General features: G+C 46.6%; 1 protein-coding gene across 8 annotated transcripts in view; it reads right to left on the reverse strand.

The window, feature by feature from the left end:
- ST7 (suppression of tumorigenicity 7) overlaps positions 1-13,580 on the reverse strand; it is a 606,638-nt gene that overhangs the window by 228,765 nt on the left and 364,293 nt on the right. For all 8 annotated transcript variants that reach the window (XM_078674347.1, XM_078674344.1, XM_078674346.1 and 5 more), the window contains one exon: positions 9,958-10,117. In XM_078674347.1, coding sequence (XP_078530473.1) covers positions 9,958-10,117 — 160 coding nt within the window. The remainder of the gene's footprint in view (positions 1-9,957; positions 10,118-13,580) is intronic.

The following is a 13,580-nucleotide window of genomic DNA, read 5'->3' on the forward strand; positions in this document are numbered from 1 at the left end:
AGCGTGTGCCTTTGCGTCACCCATCACAGCCCCTCTGAGGCACTTCCAGCCTCGGGTCTCCTATGCACCTCGAGGTGCCCTGTACCCCATGGGTGTGAAAAGCTCGTCTCCAGCGCTCGGGTCAGCCTCTGATATCTGCCCCCCGTCCACTCCGGACCATCCCTTGGAAACCTTGCACGGGGGAAGGTCCGCGCTGCTTCCGCCTCTCCTGCTGGGGACGGGTTTTGCAATTCACGATGCTGCTGCCCCCTGGGACTGGCACTTGTCGATGAACGGATAGAAGCACGCAAGGGCGCGCACTGCTTTATCCACCCCAAGGATACTTTTTGTGATATCGGCTGATTTAAAGCCGACGCTGAATGGACTAGAACTACGGCGGATGGCTTTTTGGAAAGAGCTATTTTCTCTTTTTTGCAACATTAACCGTGGTTGAGTCAGACAGCTGTGACAACTCTTGAGGGGTCAGGGTGGAGGGAAAGCATGGGGGAAGGGTGAGTGGGAGGCGGAGAGGCGGGATGGGGAGCCATACTGTCCTTATTTTTCAGATTGTACAGCCAGCCACATCTTCAAACAGTCTGATTCCGGAACGAGTCTACTGTAGCAAGCCCTGGCACAGATAGGTTTTTTCCGAAAGGGAGTAAACAAAAGAGTGCTCAAGAGGCTGGGGTTTTCAGTACCCGCAAACTACATAATAAAATAGTAGGAATATATTACTTTAGAAAAAAGCTTCTGACAGACTTCAGATTTTTTTCACTTCTTCGCGCAACTAAAAAAAAAAAAACAGTGGTGCGCGCGCACCACAGAGGAGCTGGGGAGGGAGCGAGGCGTACGCGCGCTGCTGCGCATGCTGGCCACCATCGGGAATGGGCGGAGCAAAGGCGGGACATGCGCCAACCTTTGCCCAATTGCGTGCTGGCTTTTTCATATAAAAAAATAAGTGAAAGCCAATAGAGCCGCAGGAAACAAAACCACACGCACGAGCGTGTGAGCAGCTTTTAAAACACCATACAAAAGTGCTCTCGCTGCGCGAGCTGTGCTGAGCACTGCAACTCAGGCGCGAGCCCTAAAAACTGATAAGTCTCGCTGTAGAATGCCTGAGTGCAACTGGATGGGGTCAAAAAGCAGTACAGTTAAACAATTATTCGAAGATGCCTTCCATGAATATCACGCAAAAATAAAAACGACACTTAGACAACATATTGTTAAAAAAAATAGATCAGACAGGTAACGCCTCCAAGTAACTATTTAAAATCGTAAAAACCTTTGTAAAACCTCAGGCATGTTCCACTGACATCCGCCCACCCAAACATTCTGCGACAATCTGCCTACTCACTTTCAAACTAAATTCGACACCATCTACAATAGTTTTCAAGCCAGAACCAATTCACTAACTGCTGTACCTTATCACTCCAATTCAGTAGTATTTGACCGTTTTGAATCTATCTCGCCATCACTTGATGTGGGACTTACTAGCCAAAGTCAAATCAGGATCGCCTGCTGACCTCTGCCCCTCAAAAATCATTTCCCGTCTTGCCCCACTTCTTGCTCCAATCATTACCGCATTATGCAATAAATCTCTGACCCTAGCCACGGACCTGAAACAATAGAAGGCAGCCCAGGTCACACCCACCTTGAAGAAATCAACTGCGATCCCAACGATCCCACAAACTACAGTCCCATACCTCTACTCTCCTTGCTGGGAAAGATTTTGGAGACTCATATCAACAATATTCCTAAGTCCAGCGCCCCTCCAGCACAAGTCGATGGAACGACTTGCGTTGTGAAAACCGCAATCTAACAGATCGCGTTGAAATGGCCCTCGTTGTATCATCATACATCCCCTACAGAGCATAGAGCTAGGTTTTTATATCTTCCTAAAGGATAATAGATTCTTGGTGGAGCGAAGCAAAGGAGGGTGCACGTTTCACAACTGTGTGGCCTGCACCAAAACAGCAAGACAGGCAATTTGTGCCTTCCTGAATTAGGAAACAATAAGCAGAGTGGCACAGGCCAAGAGGAGAATACGGGTCCAACCCGTATGCTCGGTGAGGAGAGATGAGAGGGTGAGAAAGGAAAGCAAGGGAGTGAGAGAATTTGATTAAAGAGGTCAGGGACGAGGAGAAATGTGAAGTGCCGAAGGGAAATGCGGACATGCAAGAAGTGAGTGTGAGGGAAAGTTGAGGGCACAGAGGAGGGCTACTGTCAAACTGTAAAAGAATATAGCTGAGACATGATCTGTGACCTAAAAGGTAATTTGATGTGTCATGGGTGAGGGACAGCAGCTATAGGGGAAGAGAGGAAGTACTGGGATGGGTGCTGAGTAGTGATTAATTTGTAAGAAAACATGCGCCAGGGACCTCACCAGTAGGCCACTGCAACTTTAACCACCCACCCGTTGCCTAGCTTGTGCGGCCAATGACAATACCTATGCAACTACCAACCATAACATTTATACAAGTGTGACTATTTCAAGCCCCCAAAGCTATAAGAATGGCATAGAAGTCAGGAGTTTATCGTTTTTAATGTATATTGAATTAATAAACAGCTGTTCTGCTCATCTCTAAATTACACAGACAGAGCCACCATGTGGCAGACGGTCCTAGTGCCAGTGTGCACAATTAGGTGCCAGTGCGGAGCACCGGAAAGCACCTGCTCAAAATAAGCACTGGTGCTGAGGTAACAGGGGAGGGTGACAATGGTTCAAGAAAGTGTGTAAGAACAAAGGAGCGATGTGAAAGATGAATAGGGGGACTGGAGAGGTGTAACATACAAATAGACAACAATTTGAATGGAGAGACTTGAGGTGAATGAGAAGTGCAGATGGGCATGGGAGTTGACGGGGTAAATGCGAGAGACTGTTGGAGATGAGGGCAGTGAAAAGACAGAATGGCAAGAGGTGGTTAAGGGTGAAGTGAGAAGTTGAATGGGGAGAGTTCAGAAGTTGTAAAAAGGGGTGAAAGAAAATGGCCTGCAAAGTGAGAGAGGGATCCGGGATTGGGAGAGGAGAGGGGAGCGGAGAGAGGGAGGGGTGAGAGGAAAGTGGCATGGGTAAACTGCTTCACTCTGCACAAGACCGCCAGGGTTTTAAGGGACCCCTGTTGCTCGCAGCCAGGGCCAGGCGAGCTTCTGATGTGGCAGCACGTATTCCTGCGGAGTAGAAGGCCCATCACAAAGGTTGACTAGACATCTTTCTGATTTAAATTGCTGTATTTTGGTTATAAACTGGTACTGATGGGATGAAATCTTTCCTCAGTGTTAATGTGTGCAAAAAATGTCAAAATAATGAAGCAATTTTATCCCAAAATAACATTATTTAAATTTTCTTCCCACACAATTTGTTATGTTATGTTATGTTATTCGCTTTTGTATAGTGCTCGAATCACCTGGGGGCATCTCGGCGCTTAACTCTGGGTCACCTCCTCAAGGAGGAGACGGAGGCAGGAGCATATTTAAAACAGGAATGCTTTTAAATGTTTCCTAAAACTAAGATAAGAAGGGGATTCTCGTAGTGCTTGTGGGAGGCTATTCCAGTACTTAGGAGCAATATATGAGAAAGCCAGGCCTCCTGAACGCTGGCGTCTAATGCGAGGCACCATAAGCAGCTGCTGCTTGCCATATCTTAGAAGGCGCATATCTATCTAGTTTGTCCTGGAGATACCGAGGGCCATGACCCTGGAGTGCGTTAAAAGTGAGGCAGCAGATCTTAAAAAAGGCTCTTTGTTTAATCGGCAGCCAATGCAGCTGTCTCAACAGTCTTGCGCAGTAGCCTTAATCTATAGTAACAGGCCCTGATATAGCAGCCACATGGTCTTGCATGGACAGTGACTGATTTAATTTAATGCCCAAATTATTTACACATGATTTTGGAGTGGGGGGCACGCCGAGTTGTGATGGCCACCACCAGCTCCGACGACAATCTTGCAACCGCAGAACACCTCCACTTTCTGATCCACACCGACCCTAGGACGACACTTAGAGGTACCCTCATCTACAGGCCTCCAGGTACCCGCACTCATTTCAGCGATGACATCACGGACTTCGTCAGCCCACACGCCCTCGCCTCCGAGAACTACATCCTTCTAGGAGACCTCAACTACCACCTTGAAAACAAACACGACAGCAGCACCACCGCCCTTCTGGACAACCTGGCCAATCTCGGACTCAAACAACTCGTTAACACCCCCACCCACACAGCCGGACACACGCTCGACCCCATCTTCACCTCCAGCAAGCACATCTCCTTCGATCACACTACAACTCTCCACTGGACAGATCACAGCTGTGTTCACTTCAGCTACAAAACCAACCTGACCCACAACCGACCACTCCCTATTCCTCGGAGAAACTGGAACAAAATCACCTCCGACCAACTCCTCACATCACTCAACCAAAACCCTCCCACCCTATCAATGGACCCAGAACAAGCGGCCACCAACCTCAAACAATGGATCACCCACAGCGCCGTCGAATTAGCACCCCTGAAAAAGCACCAGATGACATCAGCCAGCAAAAAGGCTCCCTGGTTCAATGATGAACTTAAAAGATCCAAGAAGCTATGCCGCACCCTGGAGAAGATATGGAGAAAAAACCCAACCTCAGACAACATGGCCTCCCTCAAGACAGCCACCCGCAAACACCACCAACTGATTCGATCCGCCAAGAAATCAGCACTCAAGGACCGTCTCGATAACAACACTCATAACAGCAAGGAACTCTTCAACATCGTCAAAGAATTCCCCAACCCCACCGCAGCAGCTAACGACATCACTCCCTCCCAAGACCTCTGCGACGCATTATCCTCCTTCTTCTACAACAAAATTGCCGACATCCACAACAGCTTCGCCAACTCTCTCAGCGATCTACCCTCCCCACCCCCCTCAGTTCCCACCCCGCCAAAAAACAACCTCAGCGCCTGGAACCCTATCACCACTGAAGACACCATTCGTCTCATGAACTCAATCCACTCCGGCTCACCATCTGACCCCTGCCCCCACCACATCTTCAACAAAGCTGACTCCATCATAGCACCCCATCTCCGTGATGTCATCAACTGCTCGTTCAACTTTGCCACCTTTCCAGAAAGCTGGAAACACGCCGAACTCAGCGCCCTTCTGAAGAAACCCACAGCAGACCCCTCTTAACTTAAAAACTACCGACCCATATCCCTCCTCCCATTCCCGGCCAAAGTCATCGAGAAAGCCGTCAACAGCCAACTTGCCGCCTTCCTTGAATCCAACAACTTCCTTGATCCATCTCAATCCGGATTTCGAGCCAAACACAGCACCGAAACCGCCCTCATTGCAGCAACTGACGACATCCGAGCACTCCTGGACAACGGAGATACAGTGGCCCTCATCCTACTTGACCTATCCGCCGCTTTCGACACAGTCTGCCATAGCACCCTCATACATCGCCTTAGCAACAGCGGCATACAAGGAAAAGCCCTGGACTGGATCATCTCATTCCTCTCCGGGAGAACTCAAAGAGTCCGTCTTCCCCCATTCTACTCAGAAGCCACCGAAGTCATCTGCGGCGTACCCCAACGTTCCTCACTCAGTCCCACCCTCTTCAACGTCTACATGAGTCCTCTCGCCTCCATCGCGCGCCAACACAACCTCAACATCATCTCTTACGCCGACGACACCCAGTTAATCCTTTCCCTCACCAAAGACTCCAACACAGCCAAAACCAATCTTCACGAAGGCATGAAAGAAGTAGCCGAATGGATGAAACATAGCCGCCTTAAACTCAACTCAGACAAAACGGAGGTGCTCATCTTAGGATCTTCCCCCTCAGCTTGGGACGACTCTTGGTGGCCTTCCGCTCTGGGCACAGCACCCACACCCACAGACCATGCTCGTAACCTTGGATTCATCCTAGACTCCTCTCTCTCGATGTCCAGACAAGTCAACGCCGTCTCGTCCTCCTGCTACAACGTACTTCGCATTCTCAAAAAGATCTTCCGTTGGATCCCCCTCGAGACAAGAAAGACTGTCACCCACGCACTGGTTACGAGTCGACTGGATTATGGTAACACACTTTACGCCGGAATCACAGCAAAATTACAGAAAAAACTCCAGCGCATCCAAAATGCGTCAGCGAGACTCATACTAGACATCCCGCGCCTAGATCACATCACCGAACATCTAAAAGACCTCCACTGGCTTCCCGTCAACAAAAGAATTACTTTCCGCCTTCTCACCCACGCTCACAAGGCCCTCTATAATCTAGGACCCGAATGCCTCAACACTCGACAGTCCTTCTACAAACCCACCCGCCAACTAAGATCGTCCAATCAAGCCCTCGCCACAGTCCCGCGCATCCGGAAATCCACCATGGGTGGCAGATCCTTCTCCTTCCTGGCTGCCAAGACCTGGAACTCACTCCCCACCCACCTCCGCCTTACTCAGAACCACATCTCATTCAGAAAAGAACTTAAAACCTGGATATTCGACAAATAATTGAACCCCTAACCCCTTCCCCTAGCGCCTTGAGACCATCTGGGTGAGTAGCGCGCTATACAAATGACCGAACTTGAACTTGAACTTTCATTGGTCCAGACCGCTTCTGCCTTCCCAAGAAGCATAACTTCCGTCTTCCTGGGGTTAAGCTGTAAGCAATTGGAAGTCATCCAGTTGGCGATTGCCAAAATCCCCTTGGAAAAGCAGATTCTGTCAGCTTCATGGTGTTGGCCAATGTTAAAAATTAACTGGGTATCATCGGCGTACGATATTATTTCAAACCCCAGGGCTTCCACCACCTTAGCCAACGGAGCCATATAGATATTAAAGAGCGTGGGGCTAAGGCAGGAGCCCTGGGGGACGCCTTTAACCAATACAGTTCTTTTTGATTGGTGAGGGTCCAGTATGATTGTTTGAAAACGATCTGCCAGAAAGTTCTGGAGCCATTTAAAGGCCGGCCCCTGAATACCACGGGCACTTAGCCTCTCCGCGAGCCTAGAATGGGAGATGGTATCAAAGGCCGCGGAGAGGTCAAGCAAAATCAGGATAGCGGAGCCGCCCACGTCCAAGTTGGTTCTTAGGGAGTCGGTCACAGATAGAAGAGCAGTCTCTGTGCTAAATCCTCGGCGGAAGCCCGATTGTAAGGAATCCAGAATGTTATTCAATTCCAGGTAACTATTTAGTTGCCTGTTAATCAGGCTTTCCAATATTTTGCCCAGAAGAGGGAGCAGGGATATGGGGCGATAATTGGACAGCTCTGCTGGGTCGGCCGTGGGTTTCTTCAAAATGGGGCGCACAAAAGCTTCCTTCCACAGGGCAGGGATCACCCCTTCCCTTATGGAGAGGTTGAAGATCTTTAGTACTGTGGGAGCTAGGATGTGTGATAGTAGGGACATCATTTTTGGTGGACAGAGGTCCGTTGTTGACCCCGATTTGGCAGAAGTTAACACCATTTGGGCCTCCCCTAATGTGATAGGGTTGAAATGTTCAAGAGAGCAATGGGGCCCATCCACATCGCCCTCTAGGTTAGCCTGAGCAGGGGGGCTGGCCTGTTTATCAATGGGGAAATTCGCATAGATCATTTCGATTTTTTCATGAAAGAATTCAGCGAGTGAGTCACATTGGTCCTTCGTCTCAATGGCGGGAGGTTTACATACCGAAGGTTCCACGAACTCCTTTACAACATCAAAAAGGGCTTTAGCAGAGTTTTTGGACTGTTCAATTTGGTTAGCAATGAACGCACACCGTGCCATCTTAAGATTCCGATGATATGTGTTTAGTGCTCTTTTGTATAGAAGTTTTGATTGCGCTGTTTAATTGCGTCTCCATAGTCTTTCTAATTTTTTGCATGCCGACTTTTTCTGGCTTAAATCTGAGGTGAACCAATTTGCCGACTTTCTGTTGGAGATGGCTCTGGGTTTATGTTTCAAAGGGATGATGATATCCAAAACCTCCTTCATCCCCCTATTAAATTCTGTCAGCCTGCCATCTACATCCTGGTCCTCAGACCATTCAACTGGTTGGAAGGCTTTCTCAAAAGCATGGGGAGTAAGTTTTTCCCATTGCCTGTGTACCGTAGGACACCTACTAGTGGGCTATCCACAGGGGACCTGAGCTGACAGGATGGAGGTGAACTTGATCATCAGATGGTCCGACCATACCAAGGACTGAGGATGATCGAATCTGAAGTCAAGCCTGCCTCATAATTCCAGTAGCCATGCCTACAAGTTTAGAAATGTTTGTCAGGAGGGGGTCCTTTCGACTGAAAATGTTGACAGGGGGTCTCGGCACCCAAAGGTTTGAAGACCTCTGTCCTATAGCTAGCGGGTAGAAGAGGCGATTCACATGGCAACCTAAGAGGAGGCAGACTACAGACCTGAAGACTAGAGGTGTACCAATAACCAGCTACAGGACTCTAAGCTGGGCCATGGATCTGACTGGGAGACAATACTGTTACTAGCAAATACAACTGTACCGGGGCTCTGAATGCTGCCTCCTAATCACAGTGAACTCTACCATAAGAATATGACCCCACGCACGGGTAACTCGCCACTATAAGTAAACTGAACAATGCACGTTCACTAAAGTCAATACTGTACCAATGCTCTTTTACCCCTGGGTTTCTTCAACGCTTGATGTACTTAGAGGCCGCGCCTGATGTTAGAACAACTATAATTTTAACAGTCCCTTGTTGAACTGCGTTGTCATCCTGCAGACAGAGGAGCTAAAACTCATGAAATTTCTAATTCCATCATTGTTTAAGAATTCTTTTGAAACAAGGCACCACACCTGTGTATGTACTCGTAAAAAAACATAACACACTGAACTGCATACTGCATCCGGATATCCAATTCATTTGGTAGGGGCACTTGACATGATGGATTCCCAAAGCACTGGAGTCACCTTGTGCAACACACTGATCAGAGATGAACATTATCAGACACCAACCAGAGCTGGGGTAAAGCCACAGAAGCAAATACCTTTGTGATTCATAAACTCAAGGAACATAAGTGGCCCGAGGATCAAGTCCACTCTGATGGTGCAGGATTCGGTGCTACACATTCCAGAAGAACAGATCATTAGCACTAACAAGAGAGGACGCTTTCCATCGACCCACCCTGCATCGACATAATTCCCCTGAAGTGAATCTAAACTGGTGAGAATAAAGAGCGCTCAAAAGAATGAAGAGATGAACCACAAAGTCGCTAAGTTAGAACTCACAAGAATTCACATGGGTCTGAAACTGCCGGCAATTTTCACTTTAATTTATTTGTTCGTGTTTAGTTGGTACAGTAACGAGCGTATCCTATGAAGCAGGTAAACAGCGATATAAAAGGATCAGTTATACAAAAATGTGCACAAACCTTCCTTCCATAACACAGAAAGTTCGTACACACACAGGGACACCTTTACAGATTTCAATATTGTGCAGGAAAAGCAGCAATTCCAAGTTTTCTAAAGTTATATCAACTAAGCCACTCAAACTGCTATATATCAAAGTGCAGTACAGCACCGGTGAAGAAACTCTCAATAAAACATTAATGTGGCAAACGCATCCAATCAATTAAAGACACACCAAGGAGAATTACCTCAACTTAGCATAGACCGATACAAGGGGAAGTAGTTTCGCCAAACAAGCTAAAGCTTTATCAAAGAAATACAAACATAACAAAGGCCATGGTATATCCGTGATGCACAAACTAAAAAAACACTACTCCCATTATAGAAAGAATTTCAAGTGAAGCGTGTGAATGCGCCAAAGCACTGTTATTTACCCCTCTGAAATTTGTAGTAAGGTAAGAAAAGGAGAAAAAGTAAGCGGGTTTCGATGGGTTTATTGTTTAATGGTTTAATGTTGAGAAAACGGCAGCTTTTTAAATGGTTTAATGTTGAGAAAACGGCAGCTTTTTTAATGGTTTTAATGTTGAGAAACCGGCAGCTTTGCAAGAACAGGTGTCTATTTTATTTCTTTCAAGCTTCTGTTCCCCGGCCTTACCTGAGACACTTTGCCTGTTTGAATCGGATTCCCCGTTGCTGGTGTTTGTGCTGGTTGAAGTGCTGTTATCAACTCCACCCAGGAGGGGGCGCAAATGACTCACCGAGACTTGCTCAATGAACGATGTTCCATATTTTCGAAAATACCACCATTCGAATATCTAAAATTGAAAAAAGAGATTTTACAATATACATATATTGCACTGTACATGTATTTGAGCGAGCACAAATTAAAGATATGTACGGTACATACAATATGATGTAATGCGGCTAACACAAACAAAGACATCGTATTCCTGGTATTCTCAGAACGATGTCATACAGATCAATATTCCTCCCCTAACCCGGCACCCCATGTCTGCACCTGTAAAATACACATCCTGGCAGATGTGGGAACTGTATACCCGATTCATTTGAGGTAGAAGGGATATTTCTTTTCTTATGACAATCCCCCCGAGATGCTACGGGCACCACAGACTCTGAACCCCATTACCGTCGACAACTATGCACTTCTTTTCTTAAAAGCGCATTCCTGGTCACAGGGTTTAAGTGTCAATCCTGTACTCCGCACTTTATGCCCTTCCTGCATAATAAGTGAGTGATATGGCACACGTCTCCCACACAACTGCTTGCAGCAATAACACCAGTGCATAAGACCTAAAAATAATAAGTGGGGGGAACTAACCAAGTTAGTCAGTATGCAAGTGACATCCTGGCGGCTAACATCAGGGTGCGTAACTTCACGGTGAGTAACATCACCACGCGAAGACATCGAATGACACATGGCATCACAGCCCATGACCTCACAGGGTGTGACATCACAAGAAGTAACATCAGTTCTTAAGACCGCACACACGTTTAGCAGGTCTATCATGAATACATTTGAGCGCATTACAACATTGAACAAATACGATTTTGCTTCAGGGATGTGCCACAAGGGTGATGCAAAATCTGGGCCTCTATTTATACATTTATTTTTTAAAACCCAGCCACAAAGAAATTGGCAACAAGGAGACACGTGGCAGTAAATCTATCCTGCTTAATTCATTGCAAAGTCTGCATTTTAAAAAATCTTATGGGGTCAAGACATCTGCTGCAGAGTTCTTTGTGTGTCCAGTAAATGCCAGGGAATAATAAAAATGGTAAGATAACTTTTGGAGGTAAACTTATTTGCTACAGAGATCTGTTTTGTCTAGTCGTAGTTTTAAATCAAAGTAGCTTATGGGGTTAATGTGCCTCTTGCAAACCACCTCAAGTAACATGCAGATTACATATTTTTCTTTTATGTAGATAAGTATGTGGATTACTGATTTGAAAACAGAGAATACATTCTAATCCTAATATAGCATAGCTATAGGAAGGACGTGTAGCTACAACACCTTGTACCCTGCCTGTTTTATGCAACACATCCTGTACATTAACTTACACACATGATTTCTTGTCACTGTATATGTGAGCTGTAAAGTGGTCTAACTTCCTGCATTAGGATGAGTAGCACTATAAAGGAAATGAAACAAAATAGTGGTATTTAAATTGTTATTTGTGTAAATACTGGGACAGACCAACACATCTGACATTCTTAGAGTGCATGCAGGGACTTAAAGTCAAAAGCATGCCTCTCTTAACTACCTGTGAAGTGATCAGCTGAGTGCCTTTGTGCCCCCTACATTGCATTTAGGTGTGAAGCTCTTGATAGGCCCCAGCCACGATACTCCAACAGAAAGAGGCCTAATGGCCTCTTAACTTCGGCCTCTGTTATGGGCCCAGTGGGAATATACTAAGCATCCTCTCCACATGAACGTTGCTACTCGTAACGAAAGTAGACAGCGTGCAGGCGCTGTTAAATATGTCCCAGTGTCTAACAAAGGGACAAGTTTAGCATATTTCTGTGGGGCCCAGTGCTTAATTTGAATCAGTGGTTTCCAGTGCTGGGCACAACACTTAATTGTCAAAACTGGTGCTTGTGACAGTCTGTCACAAGGTGGCGGTGTCTGGCTAATTTGAAGACGACCAAAACAACAGGTAATTATTAATTCAATATACATAAAAAATTACTATTACATGCCATCCAAACCATTCTTAGAGCTTTGGGGGCCTAGAATTGCCCGTACTGTCACACTTGTAAGAGTGTGATGGTTAGTAGTTGTGTTGTTACCATCATTGGCAGCATGGCAGGGGCAATGAGTCGTGCAAGCTGCAGTGGCCTCCTGGCAGGAGCCCTGGAACTTGTTATTACTCTTTTTACTTACAAATTAAGCACTGGTGGGGCGCCAACTCTTGGAAGGGTAGACGGGCGTCCACCCTGTGAAAAAATTAGGTAGACTACGTCTACCCACGTCTACCCTTGACATCTGCGATGAATAACACACCATCTTGTTGCATTCTGCTAAAACACACACACCCACCCACCCTACGTCATTTTGGACAGAAGATCATAATACCCCTTTCCAAAGTTAACTCCCTGTAAGGACCAACCTCAAGCTTGCTGATCCCCTGGGAATATTACTGAACAGACAACAGTACAAGCGGTACCTCCTTGCACAAGTTAAAGCAGAACAAGACAGAGGGGGTTTGGCCAAGGCCTTCTGGCAGGGTGAAGCTGGGCTTAGAGATGTCACCATTAATTTGGCAGTCCTCGTGCTCTGCCCACCACTGAGCAAGGTACAAGGGTCTGTAGAAATGAAATTAAAATGGAATGGGAGTACTGAATGGAGGGACCAACACCACCACCACGGTGGCGGGCATTAGATTGAGGCATTAGAAGGAAGAGCAATAAAAAAGGACCATTAAGCGATGTGAATTAGGACAGGGGATCGGATAGCACACAGAGGCTGGAGTTTGAATAGGACATATGCAGGGAGGCTGGAGACTTCCCCTCTCTGGACGAAGTAGACAGAAGTAGGGGGATCTGTCTAAAATGGAGTAATGTCTCTCTGTATGTAGGTCTAAGGTATTTCTATAGTGCAAACCTAGCCACAAGGAGGCGGAGTACTGTGCATGGTCAAACACAAGCATAAAGTCAGTGAGAAAAAGGAAAGAAAGTAGGGTTGTGGATGGTTATGAGGCAAGTATCCAACTCTTTCCTCAATAGGAGCAGCATGGAGGTGGTCCTGGTGGATATGGGGGTATTGTTCCAGATCCCTGCTGCACAGATGGAAAAGGCATGCTTCTTATTTATTTATTTTTTTACACTTAGTCCGCATCTTATGGTGTCCTGGCTGCAGGTGTGCCAAGTACAACCAGAGATGATGGGCTTGTGTGTAAGATAAGCAGGGGGCCAGTTGTGATGGCTTTGGAAATGATGGAGGTGGTTTATAAGATGGTGCGGGCCAGCAAGGGGAGCCAATGTAGTTCCATAGTGATGGGGGTGATGTGTTCATATTTCTTCAGGTTCTTAATGAGGCACGCTGTGGCATGTTGGATGCCCTTAACGGGTGCTAGTGTGAACCTTGGGAGGCCAAGGAGTAAGGCATGACTACCAGCCAGATACCAGAGCACGAGGCCATGAACAGCTGTTATGAAATCGCTTCGTGGAAGAACACATATGACTTTCATTAGAAACAAGCATTTACAATGCAATAGGTCTCACATTTGCAAGAGTTTAAGCTATTGGCATTGTAAATT

This window comes from Lissotriton helveticus, chromosome 1_1, assembly GCF_964261635.1.
Source record: "Lissotriton helveticus chromosome 1_1, aLisHel1.1, whole genome shotgun sequence".
In the NCBI taxonomy this organism is placed as follows: domain Eukaryota; kingdom Metazoa; phylum Chordata; class Amphibia; order Caudata; family Salamandridae; genus Lissotriton; species Lissotriton helveticus.